Source organism: Panthera tigris, chromosome C1 (assembly GCF_018350195.1).
Source record: "Panthera tigris isolate Pti1 chromosome C1, P.tigris_Pti1_mat1.1, whole genome shotgun sequence".
NCBI lineage: Eukaryota > Metazoa > Chordata > Mammalia > Carnivora > Felidae > Panthera > Panthera tigris.
The window spans coordinates 84,434,151-84,446,715 of record NC_056667.1 but is presented as its reverse complement, the minus strand read 5'-3'; the positions used below and the strand labels follow the sequence as shown (position 1 = coordinate 84,446,715).

At 35.9% G+C, this 12,565-nt stretch overlaps 1 protein-coding gene across 1 annotated transcript in view; it reads left to right on the top strand.

Moving 5' to 3' along the window:
- Nucleotides 1-12,565, top strand: part of FRRS1 (ferric chelate reductase 1) — a 45,021-nt gene that overhangs the window by 3,182 nt on the left and 29,274 nt on the right. The window contains exons 2-5 of the mRNA XM_042997979.1: nt 6,974-7,169; nt 8,248-8,384; nt 9,469-9,563; nt 10,909-11,056. Coding sequence (XP_042853913.1) covers nt 6,974-7,169; nt 8,248-8,384; nt 9,469-9,563; nt 10,909-11,056 — 576 coding nt within the window. The remainder of the gene's footprint in view (nt 1-6,973; nt 7,170-8,247; nt 8,385-9,468; nt 9,564-10,908; nt 11,057-12,565) is intronic.

The following is a 12,565-nucleotide window of genomic DNA, read 5'->3' as shown; positions in this document are numbered from 1 at the left end:
ATAGGTCTAATGTCCCTCAAAAGTCCATGATCACTTTTTTCTTTCTACCTTTGGTTCTTTTATTGCTCCCATTCAAATTGTGCTCATTTTGAACCCCTTTTCCTCCATTGTTTACCTACCATGTCAGCCTTAAAGGTCTGATCTAAATCTATGGATGGCTTATTGGTTAAAACCTCAGAAGCCAGATCAGAGACCATACTTTTCATCACTCATTTGCTGCAACTCTGACGAATGTCTTAATCAGTGCCCTATTTTACAATGTGGGGACAATAATACCCCTCATACCTTTCTGCGTTGCTTTGAGGAAGGCATGCTAAGTACCTGACATGATGCCTGACATGTTGTAAGCCCCTGGCAACTGTTAGCTCTTCTATTCTTATTTTCTCCCATACCTCTAAATTTCTATAATGAAATGCATTTTTTTTTTCCTATTCTACCTTGTGTGATCTGAGACGGTAGTTTTATATAACCTCCGTGAGTTTCAGTTTCCATACAACAAAAAGTTCTTGATATGTTTCTTCCAAGGATTAGAGTTCATTTATGTGACACACCTACTGTGATAACTAGAATGGAATTGGCATTCAATAAATTACATCATTTAAATACTAGATTAGTGGCATTTACTTTTGTTTCATCTATTAGTTTTACATCTTTAGAGAAGGGACCATTCCACATTGTACCTAATTTTGTGTTGAGGACAGGGTTATTGCGAGTGCCATGTGGAATGATCCAGATGAAAACTCTGTATCATGTAGTAAGGTATTTGCTTCCAATCTTTTTTTTCAGAGATGAATAAAGATGATGGAAAAATTCCTTGTTGATGATGTTGTGATTAGGGGAATCAGGATTAAACTGTAGAGTTCCCTATTACTTTTTCTTCTGTGGTTTCTTTCCTACCTTTCCCTTTACTTTTTCTTGCTTTTACTTAAACTCTAAATTCTTTGTCAGAATTCTTTTCAACCATCTTAAGTTGTTAGACCTGACAGATCTCAAATTGGTGTTCAGTGTGCCATTTTTAATGCCTCTTTGTTTTTTAGAACCATCTCTGAAAATGTCATAACTCCAATTGTTAATTAAAAAAATCTGTTTTTCTCTTTGCTTCCTGCTGTGCAAATGGAGTCTGAAACATTTTTATCTGAGGAAGTGGAAATACTTGACCTATTTTTCAATTTCTCTATAATTTGAGATTCTGCTATCAAAGTCAATTTAATTTTTGGTGTGGAAGTTTTCTATGAAGGTAAAGTTAAATTGCTGGAAAGAAGGAGAGAACATTTTCTGAAACATTTCAGAAGGCTTGAACAAATTAAATGCAGTTGAAAGAAATATATGAAAATTTCACTTGTCTAGTCACAGCAGTGTTTGGAAGAAATTAGCACATACTAGTGATAAGGAAATTGAATGGTGCTAATAAATAGTGGCAGTTACCATTTATTGACAACTTAGTGTTTTTAGGCATCGAACTAGTTGTTTTATCATCCATTCTTTCAGGAGCTTTAGTTCTACAAAAGAGACTTCTACATTGCTTCTTTGGCTCATAGAGTAGACTCGACATTCTGTTTCTTAATTTTTTTTATTTTTTAACTTTTTTATTTTTAAGTAAACTCTGTGTCCAATGTGGAGCTTGAGCTTATGACTGCAAGATCAAGAGTTACATGCTCCACTGGCTGAGCCAGCCAGGCACCACTCAACATTCTGAATTAGGCTAATTTAGATTTCACCTTTGTCACAGTATGCCCCCACTCTCACCTTGTTCATTGTGAAATTTGCATCCTTGCTGGATTTGTTTCCTTCCTACATGCTTGTTTCTCCAAGGAGGGAGCAGCCATGCAGAGTGAAGAGAGAATATGGATGTTGCCCCTAGATTTAGGTTCTAATCCTCAAAGTGTATATGATTTAGGGTACATTCTCTGGCCTCAAGTTTTTTTGTCTCTAAAGTGAAGATACTATCTGCTGATTGTAAGGATTGCATTAGATGTAGTATCTTCCAGGTTCTCACTAAACATTTGTTTCTTTTTCTTTTCTCCTTCTCTGTGCTCTGTCCCCTTTCCTCCCTCCTGTGTAGTAGAAATGTCCTTTTCTTTATGTCATAGAAATTTCATTGTTTTCTGTGTATCTTTTGTGCTTAGTCTTAACTTACTTGACTGAATCAATCTCCTTATCCTTCTTATGGTTCTACCTATTTTTCTAAAAGTCTTTCTACCTAACTCTGACACTCTGTTTCCACCTCTCTCTACCTCTAGCCCTAGTCTAAGAACCTATCAGGTTTCCCCTTGATCCTACCTGAAATGCTGATGTTACAAATGTGCTGTATCCTAAAATTAATTTCCAATTTGGCTTGGAATTTCAATTCCATTTTCTAAGAGAAGCAATATTATAATTGCTGGTTCTGTTTCAAGGCCAAAAGCCTAGAAGCAAAAGCATGCTTAACTTATAAATTAATTGAAATATTTTACACTTGTAACAAAGTAAAAGAAAATAGTGTCATTGGAATTCTAGTAATGAAATAAAATGAAAACTGTGTTGAGTATGAAATAATGATATACTTGGCACATTGTATAATGTGGTTGATGGAAATTCTGAAAGTGGTGTGTAAATGCTTTAGGGATTGCAGTGTTTTTCTGTTATGATTGATTAAAATTTGTTTTCCTCATACAGAAGGTCACCATGATAATGCTATTAGCCATGTTTATAGTTTTTGTTTAGGTCACAAATGGAATAAGAGAGAATAAGACATTTTCATTGAACCCATCTCCTGTGTCCCAAATTCTCCTTATTGCTTGGCTTATTATTATTTTTTTCTTTAGTTCTGAGAACTCTCCTTTTTATGTGAAATCCTTGATATTCCTGATTTAGAGCTCGATTCAAGGCTGAAACTTAATGGTCAAGGATATGCTGTAAAATAGTATTTTTCAAACTGCAGGTTAAGATCCATTAGTAGGTTGTGCAATAACGATTCAGTAGGATACATAAAACCAACATAAAAAAGAGGAAGGAATAGAAAATATATGAGTTTACGGGCATTTGGGTGACTCAGTCGGTTAAGCATCTGACTTGATTTTGGCTCAGGTCATGATCTCACAGTTTGTGAGATCAACCCCCTGTTCATGAGACTGAGTCCTGCCTTGGTCTCCTTCCTAAAGGTGTGGAGCCTGCTTGGGATTCTCTCTCTCCCTGCCCCGCTACCTGTCTCTTTCTCTTTCAAAATAAGAAGGAGATATACAAGTTTATCCCATGTGGTAAAGGTAAATAATGTCTCTTGAAATGTTTGTTGGGTCATAATGTAAAAAATACTTACTGTGAATGTGGTAAAAAATTAAATAAAATCCACTGTGTATAGCAAAACAAAACAAAACCAAACCCACACAACCTTTTCCAAATTATTTAAATATTTTATAGTAAACCCTTCTGGTTAAGTTTTTGCCTTTTTTTTTTTTTTTTTTTTTTTACAACTCATTCTTCATAATTAGGAAAATCTTGTTACCTCATACCTGTGAATTAATTAAGACTCTCACTCTGTGCTCATACTCATATCTTGGGTGATGTAGATTGGGTTTACTGGGCTGAGTTCCCACAATTTTTTGTGTGCATGTTAACTTTTGAACTTTTTGATGCCTTGATTTAAAATGAATGAGTAGGGGTGCCTGGGTGGCTCAGTCAGTTAAACATCTGACTTCAGCTTAGGTCATGACCTCGTAGTTCATGAGTTCCAGCCCCCTCTCAGGCTCTGTGTTGATACCTCAGAGCTAGAGCTTACTTCAAATTCTTTGTTTCCCTCTCTCTCTGCCCCTCCCCCACTCACACTCTGTCTCTCCCTCTCTCTCAAAAAAAAAAAAAAACAAAAAACAACAAAAAACCCAACATAAAATGAATGACTAACAGTGAGAGCTAGAGCTTGATTGCAGTATAACTAGACTTGATTAGTTACTTGCCAGCTTAATCATCTGACTTGGTTTTAACAGGTATGCTTTTCTCCATTTCTTCTTTTTCTCACATATTCTTGGAGTGACACATAAAAAGACATTTAATGACCAATTTATTTAAAAAAAATTCTTAATTAACATAGACTCCTTATTCTAATGACTTTCTTACATCTAAGTATTTTTCAATTGAATTCTCATTTTATCTGAATTTTACTTTGCTGTCATTAAATATATCGTCTTGATAAATATCACTTGCCTCTGTGGTCCACAATCACAATAATAATTAAATATTCATGCCAGTACAATCATTTGGTATTTAAATAATAAAGAATACATTTGTTTTGATTTTTTGCTGTTGTGTGAGATGTATGTAGAACATGGTACAAGCAGTCATCATACCTTTTTACTAATTGCTTGTTTTTCAGGCAAGAAAGAAAACTATGCATCTTTCATCAGGTTTGGGAATATTTAAGTTAGAATCAGGATAACTTTTCTTTTAATTCTTTAACTAATAGGTCTATCTTTGTCATGGGATGAATGCAAGTTATGATATCTTTTTGTTTTATTTTCTATATTGTACCCACTGTGGATTGGGAATATATAAAACTTTAAAAATAATACAAAATTGGTGGGAGTTCTTTCAATGCTTGAAGGAAGACCTCGTAATAGTTCATTATCCACATTACATAATTTTAACTTAAATGTCTCCATGAATAACTCCTTATTCCCTTTCATAACTAGGCAATCTGTTGGCATTGGTTGGCTAATGAATTAAAGTATTACTTTGAAAAAAGTCTGTTCCTTAAATCGTAACTGGAAAATCATCATTAGCCATTGTAATGACAATAGAGCTGCACCTTGAATAGTCAGCATCTGACCAAGAACAAAGAAATTGCTGGTTTACTTCCCTTCCTGACTGGATTTGTTATATTTTCCTAATGAATGACAGGTGGTGATGCTTAGTCACTTCCCTTTCCTGGCTTACACTTCTTGCTCTGCTAATTCCCGGTATCCTTTCCCACTTTGTTTTCTTTTTCTTTATTTAAAAAAAATTTTTTTAATTTAAGTTTTTATTTATTTTGAGATAGAGTAAGTGGGGTAGTGGCAGACAGAGAGAGAGAGAGAGAGAGAGAGAGAGAGAGAGAGAGAGAGAGAGAGAGAGAGAGAATCCCAAGCAGGCTCTGCACTGTCAGCGCAGAGCTGATCGCGAGGCTCAAACTCACAGTGAGATCATGACCTGGTCTGAAGTGGGATGCTTAACCGACTTGAGCCACCCAGGTACTCCCACTTTGCTTTCTAACATCATAATGTTAGGCATGAAGGCGATCCTGAATTTATTCTGGTTTATCTACTATATTTCACAAATGAAGAAGCAAAGACAGAGATTATATAACTGGGTTGACATTATTCAGCTATGCAGTGCAAAGCAGAGACTAGAAATTTTGTCTTGTTTCCATTTTCACCTGACAGGAGGTCAGTGGCAAATGAGTATTTGCTAAACTTGGCTGACTTTTCCCTTATACCATCCTTTAGTTGGGTAGCACATTACTGCATTTAATCTTCATGATAATTGGCCACAGTCACGTGGTTAAAACTATGACCTTGATCCTCTCCAGCAAATCTTGCGTGGTCCTAAAAGCAGGTCTGCCTCTAACAAAGGCACCTGAAAGCCACGTTTGAATAGAAAAATTCCTTCTTCTCCACTCTTCAGTCTTCCTTTTCTTCCTCTGCCCCAGTTTTATTGAGAAATAATTGATATATATCACAGTGTATGTTTAAGACAGTTGTTTTCCTAAATATTGTTTCTTATAGTAATCAACCATTTTCAAAGTTATGCTTTTCTTATGACTGTATAGAGAAATTTTATGTTTCTCTTATATTTTTTCAGAAGCTCTTGATTTACTTGTTCTTCTTATTTTTAAATGGGAGAAACTCTACCTAGCTTGATGTTTGATGAAAGATAGGGGTATATAGTACTGTTAGACCCTATGCTATCTACTTGGTGGCTACTGCTGTAAGGTGCAGAGCTGGTTGAAATGTGTAGCCCCCAGCATAATTTCTGGTGTCTAGCAGGAATTCTGTAGTTTAGTTCTGGTCCAATGTGGGGATTGTAATTTACATGACTATAAGAGGGTCATTTATTCTAGTGATTCTAAGGGTGCTTTTATTTTGTCTAATCTATTTGTACGGAGAATGAACTGCTTCTTGGGGTCTGTTCATCGGCTGACTTTACTGCTGTGTAACATGTCCCTGCCAACTTCCTCAAACCTTGTTATTTGCTGTGATTGGCAGGTTCTGAATATAAGCACCAATTGAAGTGGTTGATGTAGGCTACCAGAGGGTGGGACTGACATAAAGTAGCTGGTTTTCTATTAGACAGATGGTAAGAGGTAGGTACTGGATGAGAGAAGAAAATTGCTTGGACTGACAATTGTGTTTCTTAATTCAGAAGTGCCTGGGCTAAAGGTAATAGAAATATTGTTTCTTGTGATTGGTTCTCTGTTATCCTCAGTTTTCAGTATTACAAATTAAATTATCCACCCTGTCATCATGATTAATGTAATGGGAAGTTGAGAGAAGTCATACCAGATATTTATTTAGGTGATGGTATTTAAATCCAGAAGAAACATTTCCTATTTGTTCTTTAAGCTTCCTGGGATAAGGTGAAATAGAACCTTTTGCTTATAGCGAAAATCATGCTAATGAAAGCTAACATTTATTTAAATATCTTCCTTGTCAGACTTTAGTTTGTATCTTCATTTTATTAAAACAACTTGTAAGGTGGGTGTTAGTTTCCTAATTTTTCAGGGAAGGAAATGGAGGCTTGAGTGATTTGGTTAAAGTCTCATCATTGGTGACTGGTAGAGCCGAGATTCAAATCTAGGTCAGACTTCAGATATCACATTCTTTTTATTATGTATTTTTGAGAATATGGTTAGCTGTCTGTTGAAAGCAATTTTCTGGGATTAATATTCTGTCACATGAAAGCTTTATATTTTAATTATGTATAAAAATAATGTGCTTTTAATTTTTCTTTTTTTTTTTTTTTTGAGATGGCAGTTCCTGGATTTACCTTTGGTGCATTCATACTTGTGTTGCACGTTAGTTCTGTGGCTAATTATCCCAGCGGAAAAGTAGGAAAGTCATGCCATGGAATGGTTCCTGAACACAGTCATACTGCACGTTCTGACCCTGTTCACAACGTTTCAGTGAGTCAGATGACATTCAGACCAGGAGACCAGATTGAAGGTACTGTGTTGGAATTAACTATTTTGCATTTTGAGTTTCCCTCTTTTCCTGTACATTGAATCTTTATTACTGTTGGATTTATATAGTTTCATTTAAATCTATTCACCTGTTTCCATAAGATACCATCATCTTACACTTCTCATTTTGTGTTTAAATACTATTGATGACTGTATTACTTAAGTAGTAAATCTACTCCCTAAGCAGAATAGGTTTAAAAAAAATTTTTTTTAAATGTTTATTTATTTTTTAGAGACAGAGTGCGAGTGGGGAAGGGGCAGAGAGAGAGGGAGACACAGAATCCAAAGCAGGCTCCAGGCCCTGAGCTGTCAGCACAGAGCCTGACGCAGGGCTCGAACTCACAAACTGCGAGATCATGACCTGAGCCGAGGTCAGACTAAGTAGAATAGGTTTTAAATACATTTTTATCGTTAGTTAATATGTATCTTTTTTAACCAATACTATTAACACAATAGAAGAGGAAAATAAAGTTTATTTTATCTGGTTTAAGGTATAATAAACCCTTGTTCTTCTTGGTATAGTGTAAATTCTTGTGTTTTTCTGATTCTTTGGGTGAAAGGTAGGCTGATTGTCAAAAGTGTATCTATAATAGTGTTTTGCAAACTATTTTATGCAACTCCAGAAATACAAAATATTAACGAACTCTGACAAAAACAGTGTATGGAAAAATCAGTTTGGAACACTGTATGTTGTATATACTGAGAGTTTCATACTGTATAGTAGGATGTTAAAGGCCTTGGGGGTTTTTAGTAAACAAATAAATATTTACTTTCATTCAGCATTTTTTGAACTAATTTGGCTCCATGGACACTTCCCTGACCATCACTTAGCTTTTTTTCCCCGTAGAATTGGAATGGCTATTAACATCTCACTGAGTGAATGTCCTGTGGAACATAGTTTAGACCTTCTTTGTCTATGGGATTATTTCTACCATTTTCTTTCCTGGAGTAGTTTTGTATACATATGCTAGATTCTAACTATGAGATGCCTCCTCTAAACAGTTTTCTTTTGGGGATGTTGCTAAACCTTATCATAAACTATTTTTTTGTTTGTTTCTCAGTTACTTTGTCAGGGCTACCATTTAGAGGCTTTCTTTTAGAAGCACGTAATGCTGAGGATTTGAGTGGCCCTCCTATTGGCTCCTTCACATTGATTGACAGTCAAGTGTCGCAGCTTCTGACCTGTGAAGATGTACAGGTTTGTGTTATGTTTGAAACTGATTTGTTAGTTTCCATGGATCTTTTCATTACAAGCTAAGGGTTCTGAGATAATGACATTACCCATGTTTTGCAGACATCTAAATAGATTCACAGTGATCAAGCTTTCCCCCTAATTTTCCTATTTGCAATATGTTTTTACACATCCGCATCCGAGAAAAGGCAGTAGCTTGAAGGGTTTATAGCTTTTGATATTTTATATAATATTGGCTCTTATTATATTGATTTTAAAGGGTGTTAATATTGAAGATAGGATGCTAGAATGGGACAGAGGTATCATTTTTGTCATTCATTCATTGATTTAATAAACATTTATTATGCCAGAAACTATCCTGGTGCAAGGGATATGGTAATGAACAAGACTTACTTCTGTTCTTTGAAGAGCTGAAAGCCTTACACATAAGTAGAACATATGGACATATGATGTATGATACATAAGGAGAACATGAGGAATATAGGACAGACACATAAGTACAACATTGTGGTGACTTAAATTAGAAGCATACACAGGATGGGTGAGAAGCATAGCGGGGTGTGTCACACACAGGCTGGAGGGAATTGAGAGAGAGGTTCTTGGAGGAGGTCATCTCTATGTCAGGCCTCAATGAATGAGTAGGAATTTGCCAGGTGAATGAAAGTGGGAAATGAGATTGTTCAAGGGAAAGGAATTACTGAAATATAATGCTAAATGTGTGGAGGCAGAAATTTTTTTTTTTGATGAATTTTTTGGATTTTCTTTGTATCTGTTAATGGAAGGAGTTTTAATTTATAATATAAATTAAATAATGAGCAGACTCTATATAGCATTGACGTACCCAGTATTCATAACTCTTTTCAGTTCTTAAATTTCTGCTGACTCTAACTTATATACAGAGCCAGCTGCTAATCTGGTGTTGACTAACCAACATGTATTTGTTGAGTACCTGAGTCTCTGTTCTAAATAAAACAGTATTTATCAGAATGCCAGCATCATGCCATGACAGATTATTTTGCAAAATGACAGTAGTTTCAGTATGCTCAACTACGGAGTGAGTGAATGGTAGTTCTTTTCCATTTTGTTTCAGGGATATGCTGTGAGTCACACAAACCCATCCAAGAAAACAAAAATTAAAGTCTACTGGAATGCTCCAAGCAATTCTCCGAATCACATAAAGTTTCTGTGAGTGGGAGAGCTTACAAATCTGCAACTAGTCAAATTGAAATAATGGTCTGTGTCATTTTTGATACCTATTGGACATTTACCTGTATAGGAGTGGTTTGGTGTAGAATGACACCACCTTAGTCTGTTTTGCTTTTTATTTGATTTTTCCACTGAGCCCAAGACCTAACACCTAATAGGTGCTTAATACATATCTGTTGAGTGAATTAAATATTGTGGTGCCTTCATGTTAAGAGGCATTAGTTAATATTTACTTGAGTTCATATATGGTGTATGGACTAATACATTTTTTTTAGATTTGTTCTTATCTTAATATGATAGTATGAAAAAATTCCTAAAATTTGGATGACTTTTTTGTAGTGTTATAACCTGCATATTAGATTAGTAAGACTGTTCATGCCCTCAGAATTATGAAATTCAGTAGGATTAGAAGTCCATTTCCCTTAATCCTCTGTGCAAGGGGAAGTGGAATGTCATAAAAACAGTTTAATGATAACTGAGTGGTGTTAGAGACATATATATGTTTTTTTAATCAAAAAATTTTTTTTTAATATTTATTTTTGAGAGAGAGAGAGAGAGAGAGAGAGAAAGGATACAGAGGATCTGAAGTGGGCTGTGTGCTGACGGCAGAGAGCCGTCAAACAAAAAACAAAAAACAAACAAAAAAGAGTTTGTGGGGCTCAAACTCACGAACCCTGGGATCATGAGCTGAGCTGAAGTCGGATGCTTAAGGGAGTGAGCCACTCAGTGCCCCTACAGATGTATATTTTAAGGAGAATTAGTCTCCTGACATGTCTGTATGTTTTGTTTCACTATGTATGCAAGTGCTAGCACACAGAAACACAGCTTTGCACCTGTGTGTGGTGTGGAATGTGGAAGAGGACTGTGACGCCAATAAGATCTGGTGTTGCTTATGCAGCCTCTATCTGACTTCTTGCTGTAGCTGCCTGCTACACATGCCCTGTGGGATAATTTGAACAGCACACTATGAAATAAGTAGCAGTAGTATGTTCTTTATATGTCAGGGAATAGAAGTCTGTGCATTTTAGTCCTTATCTGGCACTCATGGACTGCTGGGAGTATGCCCAAAGGGCAGACGAGGAGGAGAGAAGAGAAGAAAAGAAAGACCAAGAGTAAGCAAGAGAACAAGGCAGTAAAAGTTCATTTAGTAATGAGGTAGAAGAGTCATTAGAGATTTGTCTTAGACAAAATTGGTGGTACTGTTGGGTAGTATTAAGTTGTGTGTCCCTAGTTTACTTCTTTTCATCTTTTTTTTTTTTTTTTGATTCAATTATAACGGGCCACAATTAGGGTTCTGTTTGATCTCATTAGTACTGCATTTCAGAGTCACAGTTGTTGAGAAGTATAAAATCTACTGGGTGAAGATTCCTGGCCCTGTAATTTCACAGCCCAATGCACCGCCTTTTACAACACCTGAAGCTACAGTAGCACCTTTGTCAACATTACCTCCTGTATCCCATTTAACCAAATCAGTAAGTAACCTTTTCATGGTTTCACCAAATGCAAGCTAAAAGAACAGTGTCTTTGGAAATTGTGGTTTATACTTGCTGAAGTATGCAGAGAAGTAGCTGTGCCGGGTTGTGGCAGTGAGTTTTTGGGACCTCTGCAGGAAATCTGAAGGAAGTCTTTATTGCCACATTATGACTTATGGGTCAGGATAAAGGGAGTGCAACACCCTGCATGTTCGAGGTGTGGTTATGACATTCTGTAGTCTGCACAGCCAAATATCAAACACGGAGAGGAACATTAAAGCTTAAGCTAAATTTAGACAAGATTTGGAGCAGAATCTTGAAATGGTGATGTAACTCTTAGATCTGATTTCACTAAGGCCAGTGAGTACTGGGGGATTCTATGTGCTGAACTACAGAAGCTCTTTTGCAAACTCATCAGCTAGAATTTCGTTTAGGCCCTTGGGTTCAAAAGAACTGTGGTTGAGAAAACATATCTTGTAAAGGGTAGTGCATATTAGTAACATTAGGTTTTTCTGAAAGAAATTCTGATAAATGAGACTTATTAGTTCAGAAGTGAAAATAATGAAAAGTGTCTTACGGCAGGTTATTGCAGTTAAAAGAACAAACTCAGGTCTGAATCCTGTCTCGCCTACTTTCTGTGTGACTTTAGACAAGCTACTTAATTCTCAAAGTCTCAGTTTCTTCACCTATAAAATGAGAAGTAATAATATCGAGCTCTTAGTATTATTATGAGAATTAAACAATGTAATGATTTTAAGGTTTCTAACTGCTTTGCACTTAATAGAAATTCTGTAAATATTAGTTCCTTTTTTCTTTTCCTTCTCTTTTTGTCTTTTTATAACTCTTTGTTCTCATGAGGAAGACTAAGTAAAGCACTTGTACTCTTTCTGTACTGTCTCATTTTGTTTTCCTTCTACATTTTGCAATATATAATTATACTTGATTGCATTATTATGAATGTTACACTTTTGACCATACAATTAGATTTTTTATTTGCACTAGCTCTAGCTTACTTAGTCTTAATGTTTATTTATTTTAAAGCTGCCTTAGGGGGGTAAATAGTCAGTCTGGACCTGAGCTTCCTAGGAGGAATCTTTCCATATATTCACATAAAAGGCATTAGTTCTCATTGGAGCTTTTATGGTATCTCTACACCAGGTTTGTACTCTCTGATTATAGAAAGGTTTATTCAGAGTCATGGGATTATAGCATTCATACAGAGCTAGAAGAGACCTCAGAATTCAGTCCCTGTATAGTTGAAGGTATACAAGAGAGACAGTTAAGTTCTTCAGCAAACACGATGGACTAAAGGGGAGAGCAGAGACCAAAATGCAAGTTTCGTACTGGTTTGTTTTTTCCATTCTACTGTGACTTTTCTTTAAGTTGCTGTGAAATAATAAGAAATGTGTATTGGTTTCTGCTGTGGTTCCTGCTAATATTTGGACTTTGACCCCAGTTCCTGATACAGAGCTCCTAAATCCCTTGTAATTTCCTGAGTGATAGGAATGC